The following is a 12883-nucleotide window of genomic DNA, read 5'->3' on the forward strand; positions in this document are numbered from 1 at the left end:
CTAAAGACAATTCGTAGCCACCAGACTGGACACCGAGCAGAGAGGTTTAGATACGAGCAGTGCAAGAAGCTTCGTGCGGAACAGACTCCGGTGGGGGGGAACTTCACTCGTCATCCGGCACCATCATCCTGGAAGCTAACAGAAGGGATAGGAAACACGTGCAGCCGTGTGCTTTCAGGTGCTCAGGGGATGTAGCCGGTGATGTTGAGATTCTGGGCTCCCCTAGATCAACTGAGCCTTAAACGAGTTCCTGATACTGAGTACAAAACAACAGAACCTGGGAGGAAAATGCGTGGTGCTGGTGACCATACCCCATCCCCTCGTGTGCCACAGTGCCGGCCTTCAGTTCGCGAGCGGCACCTGTCCCAGCAGTCTGTGAAGGCTACACGGTCGATCTTTGCCCCTGTTGTGCGTGTCGCAGGGTGGAGCTGGGCTGCGTGGAGAGCAGGGGCCTAGGGGACCGCCCGGGCAGAGGGGACCCCAAGGGCCCAGCGGGGTCTCTATTCCTGGAACCCCTGTGAGCAGCACTCGCAACGCTCACTCAACGCACCGTACTCGCTCACCAGCTGCAGCGCTCGCTCACTCAATCACGGTCACCCAACGGCGAGTGCACTCATCTGTGCACTTGCTCAAATGCTCGCTCGCTCGCTCACTTAGCTGGTGACTCGCTCGCCTAACCGCACAATGACACACACTCAGACATTTACTCACTCATGAAACTGCTCGCTCACTCACTCACACAACCACTCCCCAAACCGTTCACTCATGTACATAGTCACCCAACGACTGACTGAATGAATCACGCCCTCACGATAACAGCTAGTTAAACCACGTGCCATTATCAGCTCTATTACACACTTGTAAAATATTCGCAATGCAGGCAGTTCTACTTAAGAGCTATGCTTACCTTGCGGGTGCAGTAACTGTCTGCGGTTTAACATCCAATTTAATCTGCTGTCCGTTTGATTTGAGCCGTGGCGAAACAACTCATGCACCTTCACCCCGCCCGCTAACCGACACGATTTCCCATTCTCTGCGTGACCCACTGACCTCACACTTGTGCTATTTTCCCATCCGTGCCAGGGTGGGGGCTGGGGTCTCGGTGGGGGGTGGTTGGGAAGGGCATTCCCAACCACCTGATGGTTGGGTTGTTTGACCGTAATTCGCCAGTGTTTCCGAGGTACCGGCGTCAAGGGCGAGTGTGAGCGGGCGGTGGTTAGACCGCGGTGACGATTCAATCAGCCAAGTCACCAAGGACTGCGCAAACCCCACGGGAAATGTTACATTGACTTTCGGACCTGCTTTGGATACATTCCAGCTCTGGGATAATCATCGGAGCAATGACAACATATATTGCTTTGCCTGTCACATGACGGTCAAAAACGATTGTGTAAGAGTTATTCCTCTCCGTGTTTCATAGCTTTCACGACAGGTACAACTTTTGGGTAAGTTTGCCTTGACTCGTAATTTTATTGTCGTCTTGTGTCATCTCGCACGTGGCTGAAGGCGCTTGTAGCTCCCGTTGCTTGTTTCCGCCGCGTGTCCGGCGAGTTCACCGATCCTCCCGTTTGTCTCTGCAGGGCGGTCCGGGAGACAAGGGCGAGAGGGGCCATCCTGGTCAACCAGGACCCCCGGTATCTCAACAGTGCCACCACCACCAGCACCACCAATTCCACCACCAGCACCACCAATACCACCACCAGAATGACCATCACCAGCAAGACCACATTCACCGCCAAACCACCATCACCGCCACCATCAGTACCACCACCCGCCGTTACAGCTGCTGCTGATGTTGCCACCGCCACCTCCACCACTGACATTACTACCATCACCACCCGCCATTTGCCACTAAGTGATGGTGACGTCACCACGACGCCTGTGCCAGGCCAGGTGCACGGCTACCAGCCCCACCCCCACCGCCAGCACCACCGCCACACACTGTCGCCGCACCGCCGCCCACGCCGCGCGACCTGCGTCGTGACGCTCACGCTTGCGCCGTCTCTTCGCAGGGTCCCGTGGGTCCAGTGGGGCCTTCTGGACGCGCAGGATCGGAGGGCCCGAGGGTAAGACTCATCGGCCGCCCTACTTCTCTCCCCGGCGCCAGAGGCAGCGAGCCACGGCGGGCGGCCGGTTTAAGGCCAACGGCCGGGCGCTGTTTTAGACGTGGAGAGTGACGCTGCTGATGTTTCGCCCAAGACGGCCTCGCAGCATCTCAAGGGCTGTTTTGAGGACGGCCTCGCTACCCCGGGATGCTTGCCCAGTTCATTATTTTTTCTCGGGATTCCTTGTGGCAGGAAGCCGGAGTGACCAGAGACAACCCAACATGCAAACGCGACAGGGTCATTACCGTTGGCTATGGGGGTCTACCAATTGTTGGATGAAGGCCTCGCTCAATCCCCATGGCAAATGTCCTCTCGGGCCAGTTTCGCTCCTTTGGCCGCCACTCTGTCGCTAGTCTTGACCACCGGCCATCGTTCGTCACTTGCCCAAGCCAACGCACTTTTCTTTGCGGTCAACAAGACGTCTCTTAAGCACATGTTCTAAGACACGTGTTCTAATACACGTGTTCTAATTCCTGATTGCACCTCTCCGTACTTTGCGGCCATCGTCGAAGTGTGTTTCACTTTAGTTATTCCCACCGCAACGAAATGCAATCCGGTGGGAAACACAACCACAATGCCAATTGCGGTGCGTTGTGCTAAGTGGTTCATGCTGCTCAGGGTTCAGGTTAGTTAAACGTTTGTTTAATAAATCCTCGGTGCGCTTTCCTCCCGTAACACAAAACCTAAGCTGACAAAAACTAGCACGCCAGGCCGTGGCACAGCGGGGTCGGCATGGGCCCCGGGACAAGCGACGAAATAGCCCTCAACAGCCCCCCACCCACCCAGCCCCCCACCCCCCGCCGCTCCTTTCTTAGCCCGGTGCCCGGGCCCCGCTCTGGCCTTTGGGCTGCGGTGTGCGATTGCACCGCCTGCGCACCCGCCAGATAGCTGCCGCCACTGGGCGCGCACGCCGCTTGGGTTCTTTTGTTCATTGTTCTTGTTCTTTTTTGGCGATGCGATGTGGCTAACCGTGTCTCGTGTTGACCGGGGCAGGGCCCACCAGGAAAAGACGGGGAGAGGGGGACGGCCGGACCCCCCGGCCTCATGGTGAGTGACGTACGCTCGGCATGTACATGCCGACATGCGCGCGTGTGTAGGTGTGCATGTTGAACTTCTTTCGCACCGTACGAAGCTACCGTGCGACACGCATAGCGATCACGTGTACGTACATCATCATCATCGTCGTCTTCGTTTTCATTATTTTCAACATCATTGTAAGCATCATCATTAGTAGCAGCAGCAGCAGCATTGTTCACTCCACTGCTGGATGAAGGCCTCCAAGCTATCGCCACCTGGCACGGTCCTGTGATGTAACAATTGACCTGGTTCTTGCAAAAACACATCTACTGCATATACACACACACACTATATATACACAGAGCTATATAGAGGTCCCAATACAACGTGGTAGCGCTGTAATACATGATCTAGCGTAATTGAGTAATCAAAGTCAAAGCATGGCTATGTGTATAGCTTCTAGTTACGTGTTCGTTCTAACTTTGATGTGTCTTTATAATGCGTGAAGTGACCTGGCCACATGTGATAGCTCAACAACGTGGCTTATCACGCGGAAAATTATAGGAGGCAAATATTCTGAAATGCACGTCGATTCAAAATGTGGAGGGGAAAAACCCGAGGACCTGATGGAAAAATCCACCCGACCACGGCGATAGAGACGCCGCAAACCCCAAATATACAGCAGGTCTCTGGGTCGGGATCGAACCCACGCACTCCTGCATACCAGGCGAGGTAGCTAACATCTCGCCACCGTTGCGAGAACTACAACAGCCCCAGGGTGTACCCCCGAAAACATAATCTGCATATGGGTAGAGCCACTGGCACCGCCCGGGGATTCACGGTCTCTCTCGCGTTCGTGTTTTGCCGTGACAGGGCCCTCAAGGGCCTGGCGGCGTGGACGGGATGATGGGGAAACCGGGCCCACGCGGACCATCGGGAGACCCGGTAAGAGCCAGGAGGGGCACGGCAAACGCGCGTGCCGGGGGGGGAGGATCGCTGCTCAATGCAATGCGCCCCGCCCGGTCACGGATGCTGGGATACACACACAGAATTTCAAAGCAGCCTCCATAGAAAAAACGATTTGGTCCGTGGCACACAAGTTTTTTTTTTACCTACGTGACTTTACCGAAAAAACCTAAGAATATGAATCCTTGCAGTCACGAAAGCTTCAAATCTAGAATTTGTGTGCTTAATTAGTTGTCCTTCCCACAGCACCCCCGATTAGCACGGTTGGCTACGTACGATGCCAAATAAGTTCAACGTACATACATCCATGAATACAGACGTACCTACAAAAAAAACAGAGACGTCAAATTCCGTTCCGCACTTCAATTGGCTAAATTCCAGCTCTGCTAATTAAAAATGTCAGCTTGAATGTGCGACGGACTTTACTCATGGTGACAGAGCGGGTGGAACGGCGCTGCTCCCCACTCCGCCCCTTACTCTGTGGACCACAGGTCACTTGAATACATATTCTTAGGTTTTTTCGGTAAAGTCACGTAGGTAAAAACATTAAAAAGTAAAATAAAATAAAAATCACGACGTTTCGGAGGCAACACAAGCTTCTGTCTTCAGGTGGTACCGTCACAGCCACGACGAGTGGTAGCTCCTACAATCTCTCATTTACTTGATACAGCCGTCGTGGCTGTGACGGTACCACCTGAAGACGGAAGCTTGTGTTGCCTCCGAAACGTCGTGATTTTTATTTTATTTTACTTTTTAATGTTTTTACCTACGTGACTTTACCGAAAAAACCTAAGAATATGAATCATTGCAGTCACGAAAGCTTCAAATCTAGAAACACTTGAATACATTTCGGAAGTAGCTCCGACATGTCCGCTTCGGTGGGCTGTTCTCTGACATGGGGTGTTGCATAGCTCTGCGAGAGTTTTCGAGTGGATTCTTTGTCCCGTGATACGATGCCGCGTCAACCCAGGGGAGTAATGGGCAAGTGATGCACACACTGCGCTGTTATCCCCGTAACCCAAGCTTGATTTCCGGCAATGAATGAAGCCAGCGGCAAGTTGTATCTGAATCTGTCGAGTATCACCTTCCCAGAAGTCAAAACAGCCTCCAATGAGTAGCTGGCGTGGTGTGTAAACACGAGTGCCGGGAAAGACAAAGGTGTCAATGCCTAATTCTGGCCGCTCCACCAGCCTCAATAGGTGCTCACTAACAGCACCCGATCTCAAGTCTGCAAGGCTAAATGACGGAGATCTTTAACTTTGTGTTAACCCATAACACAGTGGGGGTTTTTTTTTTGTCCACGACCTCCTGCCAACAAGTCTTCACCACTGGACGGGGCCTCAAAATTGCACCTAGCTTGGCAGAAGGTGGCTTGGTGATGTCACCGACACCCGCTGATGAACAGCAGCTGTTGTTGTGCGTGTACCTATGAGTGCGTTTCACTTTTCATTCTTTTATAGGGCTTGCAGGGTATCAAGGGAGAGCCAGGAGAGAGGGTGAGTCTCCTTGCCCATCGTGCTGTCATCATGGGTACCAGGTGGCTCGGGCTGGCCGGGATCAGCTCCGTCAAACCCATTCGGCAGCTCTCGCGTTCAAACAGAGCCTATACACAGCTTGGCTCGCCATCGAACAAAGACAGTCGCTCCATCGCGCAGTTTCAGATGCGCTCCTGCGGCCATCTGTGATGCTCTTCCTTCCGGTATAAGGAAGCCACTGGAGCTACGTACTTTTAAATCTGCATTGAAAAGTAATTTCTTTAGAACTGCTTTTTGTTTTAAGTTTGATGTCCTTCCCCAGAAAATTCGATTAGCATGGTTGGCTACGTACGATGCGACATACACACAGCAAACATTTGCTTCATTTGGCTGTGACCGTGTTGCGTGACTTCATCGCCAGTTGCAGCTTAAAGTTGCCCTCTTGCTTAAAGATGCCCTCTCCGAAGACCCCGGCAGCAAACGGGCGGATTAGGAGTGGCGAATGTAACGCGATGGTCAGGCGTTACCACGAGTGAGGCTGCGATTCTCACAAGCCCGGGCCCCCATCCCGCCTGCTCTGCTGTAGGGCAGGTGGATTGTCCTGCGTAGAACGGGCGGATTGCACAGCGGCAGCTTTGGCAGATTGTAAAACGGCAACAGCGGTGGCGGCAATAGAAAATCCGGTCCGCGAAGCCTTCACTGGCATCAGATTCGCCGTAGTCACATGTGGATAAACTTGGTATATAAGGCCGCAGGAAAAGCTCTAATGTAAGGTAACAGACTTTCAAGTTAAAGCTCTTCGAAGCCCGACTTGGCAAGGTAAAACTAAACTAAAACTATTTATTTTATTGTAGCAGGTCAAGCCCACTGAGCTTATGTAGCCCGTTTACAGAAGCGACCTGGACACTAATGATAGCTCAGCGAAGTGGCTTATCACGTGGACGTGTTATAGCAGCCAAATACTCTAAAACGCACGTTTCTAATGTGGAGGGAAAAACCAGGGGACCCTGGGAAAAAATCCACGCGACCACGGGCGAGAGAGGACGTGCAAATTCAAAATATACAGCAGGCGTCAGGATCGAATCCATGGCCCCCTGTATACCAGGCGAGGTAGTTAACATCTCACCACCGCGGAACCCGTAGACTGATCACACAGACGGGAGGTCCCCGCGAGCAGAGCAAAGGTGGTCGAGGGATGCAGTCGGTGAACCGGCGTCACCGTATTGGCGGACAGGGGCTGATGCGCAGTTATTCCCGGTAGTTCCCAATCGAGACGCATTCCTTCTCACGACACGATGTCCATTGCCTTTCAGAGTCAGAATCCGGAGTCTTCATTTCAATTGTGCTGCCATCAGCACGGCTGGAATATAAGCGCCACAAAGCAAGGGGGGGGGAAAATTTACGAATATCGACAGTTCACGACGCCGGGGGTATCCTGTGGCAGCGGCAGCATCAGCATCAATGTCATCAGCATCAGTGTCATCAGCATCATCATCAGCAGTCGTCACCCCCGTGGCTGCGATGATGAACGCTCGTGATGGAGAAGGTGGGGGGGGGGGGTGAGAGGCCGGGGAGGGGGTGGTGGCGGGGGGGGGGCTGCAGTGCTGGGGTCGCACGTGTTCCCGGATCGTGTTTTGGCGCTCGTGTCTGCGGGCCTGCGGAGATGTTGTGTTTTCTTCCTTCCTGTTGCCAGGGCGACACGCAAGGCCAGCAAGTTGTGCGCATGATCGCGCGGCAAGTTTGCGAGAACCTCCTCAACGGTGAGGAGGCGGTGGAGGGTTTGGGGGCGCTGGACGTGCGTCTGTGTGTGTCAGTGTGCGTCTGTGTGCGCGTCGGGGAGCGGTGGTGTCGTCGTGGTTGGCACGATGGGTTACGAACCCGGCGACCCGAGTTCGCGAATCCCGCTCCTGGGTAATACCAGCGGCGAATATCTGAACCGGTCCGGTGCCTCTCCTAGGTCGACTCAGCCTCAATTGAGTACCTGGAGCGATGTATAAAACATTCCCATTGGGGAGACAAAGGCGGCCGGGCGTGATGCTGGCCCACCCACCCATTCGTGTGCCGTGCCAGCCTTCATAGGTGCTCGCTTACAGCACTTGCCCCAACGGCCTGTTCAGGCTATCCGGGGGATCTTTGTCTTTGGATGTTTGCACTTAACACATGCATAATCGCCCTTCTTTCGGAGGCAGCCAAATGTCTGAAACATCGGTATTGTTTCCATAAATAGGCTCTCAGATTACACGATCATATCCCGTTGGGAATAACAGCACTTTGCCCCAACAGTCCGGGGATGTTTGACTGTTGTGTCGTTCACACAATTTTATCCAGCTGCGAGGGAGATTTTCTTTTTAAGCACGGTCGCCCAGTGACCGTGACGATCGTCGTCACTCTTGTGAAAGATTGATTCATTATACTGGTAGGAACCTCCTGGTTACACCAGCCCACAGGGGATTATTGTGTCCGTCGTGCAGGGAGGGGCTGGGTGGGGAGGGAGGGGCTGGGTGGGTGGAGGGGAGGGTGGGGAGGGGAGGGTGGGGAGGGGCTGGTCACCCCGTGGTGCCCTTATAAAACTCAATGTTTAACCTGCTCACGCCGGCTTGTACTCGCCCTCAAAGTCGGGCATATTTGCGGAATACACCACGCCGCCGTTGACCCTAGCCATTGACCGAACAACCCAACGTTCCTACCAGCTCCCTCCGCAGGAATGCGTTTATTATTGTTGTTGTTGTCCCGTTTGTTTACCCGGAGAGAGAGCATCGGCGAGTCTGGTGGCTCTCTTTGCAGGAGGGTTCCTGCCAAGCAACTGCAATGCACGCCGCAGTTGATTTCTGTGGCGTGCATTGTCAAATAAAATGGTCGCCGTGGCTGCCATTAGATCGGTCCTCCCATCACGACTTTTGTGTGTCACGTGACACTGCCACACTGCGGCTTGCAACCTTGTTGGGAATCATCAGCACAATGTAGTCAGAATGTCTTAAGGCAGAATCGGAAAGTGTGTTTTTATACTGGAGGAATCCGATAAGCTAATGAAGCTCTTTGTCACACGTGTCCAGTTGGGGTGGGTAAGAATATTAGAACAACGCACAGTACAACGACCAACAGTACAAACATATGATAGTATATGAAAGACAGCAGAAATAGCAGCAGCAGAGCAATGAGACACTTGTATACTGGTTTCATCCTTGTTACGAATCATCAGGGAAGTCTGGCCACCGTTGCCTGCAGCGGCCTTGTGCTTACCACCGTGGGGACCGATTGGCACTGCCTAAGGGCGACAAACCGGAAGACTTCTGGACAATTCTGCCAAAATCGCCTGATGAAGCTGGTTGCATTTACCGGCGACACGCGTACTCAAATTGTACATGTTGTGGGGCTACTCTCCAGCACACCAGTGTGATGAAGTAGTAACTCATTGGCTCTTTTTGATTACGTGACTAGATGGCCGCGTCAGGTGGTGGTGTGTTAACGACACATTTTTTTATGAACAATATTGGTCGCGAAAGCCCACTCCTGCGTGCTAAACGGACAACAACAACCCAATCCGAACCAATTTCTGCAAACGATGGGAAACCCATCGGGCAGAAAGATGCTCGCAGGCTGCAAACAAAATCAGCGTGACGACCGCTTGTACACGCAAAGCGCGGATCTCGCAACGGGCACGGAGAGAGCCCGTCAGTACGGTCCTCCCCCACCGCTCCCCCGTCATGCCTTACACGTTTATCTTTCCGTGTTCCCAGGCCATATGACCCGCATCAGCAGCATCATCAACCAGATGCCCAACAGCAACAACGGCGGTGGCCGCGGGACGCCTGGGCCACCCGGGGAGTCCGGCCGAGCTGGGGCGCGGGGCCCGCCCGGAGAGACGGGGCCCATGGGCCGGCCCGGCTTCCCTGGGCCGTCCGGCACGCCGGGCCTCCGCGGGGAGAGAGGTGCGCCGTCGGGGGACGAGGGAAGCGATCCGTTGGGCCGCCTAGGTGGACGAGATGTTAACTACCTCGCCTGGTATACAGGAGGTCGTGGGTTCGATCCTCGACCCTGATGCCTGCTGTATATTTGGAGTTTGCGTGTCTCTCCCCGTGGTCACGTGGATTTTTCTCTGGGTCCTCCGGTCTTTCCCTCCACATTTAGAATCAACATCGTGCGTTTAGAGTATTTGGCTGCTATACATTTCCACGTGATAAGCCGCTTCGTTGAGCTATCGTTTGTGGCCAGGACGCTTCTGAAAAATATCTAAATAGCTCAGTGCGCCTTCTTGCACCATGGTCCCTTATAAACAATCATGTCGCCTCATTACCAAAGCATTAATTCAAGAGGCTTATAGGTGTATGTATGTATGTTGAACTTCTTTCGCACCGTATGTAACCACAATAACAGCTCGATAGAAATACGTTTTCAATCGAGATTGAAAAGTGCATGGCTCCAGTGGCTTCCGATGTAGGCCAAGGCACCCGTAGGGTTCAAGTCAGCGGCGTAGCTGTGGAGCGTTCAGGCACGTGTGATGAACATGGGGTTGCGTGAGAGGGCAGAGGGGAGGGAATGGGTGCAGGAAGGGCTTAGAGGTTGGGGGGGGGCGATAGGTGGCCATATGGGGGGAGGTGAAACAGTGGAGAGGGTGGCAGAGTGAGTTGAACAGGTCTCGTTTAAGAGTGAGTAGGTCTACTTTGAGAAGTGAGCAGGTCAAAATCAATCATTTATTCACTCGGACCACGTCTCCTGGCTCCGAAACTTTGGACGTCGACAATGAAAATGGAAGCTGGAGCTTAAAGTGAGCACATAATCGTGGCGAGGTGCACGCTTGGAATTGCATTGAAAGGCCGAAAGAGGAGTGCAATGGATGATGGAGCGTAAACAGGTGAGGGACGTCCTATTGACCGTCATGAGAATTAAGTGGACTTGGGCAAGACATATCACTCGAAGACATGATGGCCATTGGTCAAGCCCAGGGCTCAGCAACCAAACCAACAAGAAGAACCATAAACAACAAAAAACCCTCAATATTTCAAGAGCTGCAATGCGCACTGAGTGGTGAATACAAGACGGTGGTCATTAATAAATAACGCGTCATGACCCTGTGCTTAGAGAGAGCCGCGCGCGGCTCTGGAACCGCAGGTTGCTCGAACCCCCTGGTCAAGACGAACGACGGAGTGAGTGGCAGCCAAAGCACGGAACACATCCCAGAGGCACGTCCACGCGAGACCGTGAGAACACGACTTTGTCCCAGCGGCCGATAGGCCAAGGCTAACAAGTAAAGACGATGAGGCCAAGAGTCCAGCGTGCATTATGGCGCTGACGTTCTGGAGCCCTGGTTTTGCCGTGATTGATGAAGAAGACTGCGGAGAGAAGAGAGGGCTTGAGATAGGGATTAGCCAGCAGGGAGAGCGAGGAGGCGATGATTTGCGAAGTGCCGACTCGGCTTAATGGGCAACACTGGCACCAAGCGGACTCTGTGAAGTATTTGCTGGCTCAGCGGGATGCTTTGGGTGCAGCACAAGTTGACAATGAGAGACGACTCTTTGACGAGCGGAGGAGGGTGACGGTGTCTCGTGCGGTCACGGCGCTTTGGGGGTGTTGCACTCGCAACCGGAGAGAGAGAACAACACAGAGAGAGCTGCTGGGGAGCTATCGATGTTCTCGTTTTGACAGGGGAGAAAGAAATGCATGCACACGCGTGGATTCTGTAACGATTTTACAACCGTGCCATTGTCCTCGGAAGTGTTTGATTGGTAATCACGACTTCGCCAGGGAGCATGTGACGTCGCGAGATCACATGATCCGCAGGGGATGCGCCAGCACTGCAGCCACCAGGGCACGAATACCAAAACACAGATCCTTTTAGGGCTGGTTGTTGTCTCCAAGTTATTGGCAACCCTATTGATCAATCTATCATGTTTTTCTCTTGTTATAGCGTAACTCCCTAATAGCAACTAAACTTTAGACGAAAGTCTCGTTCATATTGGATCATCCTTGCAATAGTCATCACTGCCCCACCCCCCACGTCCCCACCTTACAGACAAGACTAAATGGACGCGAGCCGCTGCATTATCGCTTTCAAACCTTTGCCGGGAAGCGGTAAAAACCCCTGAAATATGCGAACATCCTCAAGGTCGTGCGTGCAGGGGTAGAGAGGCCAATAAACCCACGGGGGGGGGAGGGGGGGGAAGTGAGCGCCAGAGCTCACAGCTGCAGCCAGAGTGTACGAAACCCTCGCAGCGATCCGCGCAAGCCCCCTGTGGCCACACGCAGGGCAATAATAAGAGAATGTATTTCTGCGCAGGGTTTCTGCACTGTTTGGTGTTGGGGGGTGGGTGGGTGGGTGGGAAGGTTTGGGGCGTTGCGGGTTGGTCGTGCGAGGCGGACCCGGGAGGGTTGTAGGGAGGAGAGCGGTCGTGCTGGGCCAGAGTCGAAGTAACATTTTTTAGCAGAGGCCATAGAAGCAGAGACCCTACATGCAGAGGTCCTAATACTTTAATTTTATATAGCGTCATTCACGCTAATAGCACCCCACAACGCTGTACATTAATTATTTACAGCTGCTACTAAGCAAATGAAATCCCTGCTACCAAGCAAACTCAAATATGAAACACAAATTAAGAAATGGCACCAAAACAAAAAGCCCAAACAACTCAAAAGTTATCGCAACAAAGAAATTACTCCATGAGGTCCCAACACGTCCAAGAGCAAAACATTACCAAGCTGCAGCGTGTACAAAATTATTTGGCACGTGTCGTGACGGGTACTGCAAGATCCCACCATGTCCGTCCAGTGCTCGCTGAGCTGCATTGGATTCCTGTTGCTGAACGTATTCATGAAAAGCTCACACTCGTTACGCACAAAGTGCTTGCCAAAAATGAACCACAATACCTCGCTGATCTCGTCAAGGAACATAAACCAGCACGGGAACTCCGGTTATCCTCACAGCGGCTTTTGGATAGTCGTCAAACAAAGACGGTCATCGCATTGCGCGTTTTCAGATCAATTTCTGCGGCCGTCTGGAACGCTCTTCCGACATTAGGAAGCCACTGGAGCTATGTACTTTTAAATCGAGATTGAAAACTCATTTCTTTAGAACAGTTTTTGGTGTTCAGCTTGTTGCTCTTCCCCTGCACCTCCGATTAGCAGTCGGTTGCATACTGTGCGAAAGCAGTTCAATACACACGAGTACACAGACCACAATCCCAACTTCCCAACCAAGCTAGGAAACCTTCACAAGAGGGGCAGTTGTGGAGTGGTAAAAAGTTACGACTCGTATCAATCAGTTTGCATGCCGGTATACTGGATGCGGTGTGCTGGGTGTGGCAATATTTGACGGGTCGTCGCCGG

The 12883-nt window shown here is 53.0% G+C and overlaps 1 protein-coding gene across 3 annotated transcripts in view; it reads left to right on the forward strand.

Annotated features, from left to right (window-relative positions):
- LOC133349121 (collagen alpha-1(XIV) chain-like) overlaps positions 1–12883 on the forward strand; it is a 96490-nt gene that overhangs the window by 79089 nt on the left and 4518 nt on the right. For all 3 annotated transcript variants that reach the window (XM_061562325.1, XM_061562323.1, XM_061562326.1), the window contains exons 45-52: positions 422–517; positions 1581–1634; positions 2013–2066; positions 3099–3152; positions 3996–4067; positions 5549–5584; positions 7257–7323; positions 9301–9492. In XM_061562325.1, the coding sequence (XP_061418309.1) occupies positions 422–517; positions 1581–1634; positions 2013–2066; positions 3099–3152; positions 3996–4067; positions 5549–5584; positions 7257–7323; positions 9301–9492 (625 nt within the window). The remainder of the gene's footprint in view (positions 1–421; positions 518–1580; positions 1635–2012; positions 2067–3098; positions 3153–3995; positions 4068–5548; positions 5585–7256; positions 7324–9300; positions 9493–12883) is intronic.

Source organism: Lethenteron reissneri, chromosome 29 (genome assembly GCF_015708825.2).
Source record: "Lethenteron reissneri isolate LAM-NWPU_2019-01 chromosome 29, ASM1570882v1, whole genome shotgun sequence".
NCBI classification, from domain to species: domain Eukaryota; kingdom Metazoa; phylum Chordata; class Hyperoartia; order Petromyzontiformes; family Petromyzontidae; genus Lethenteron; species Lethenteron reissneri.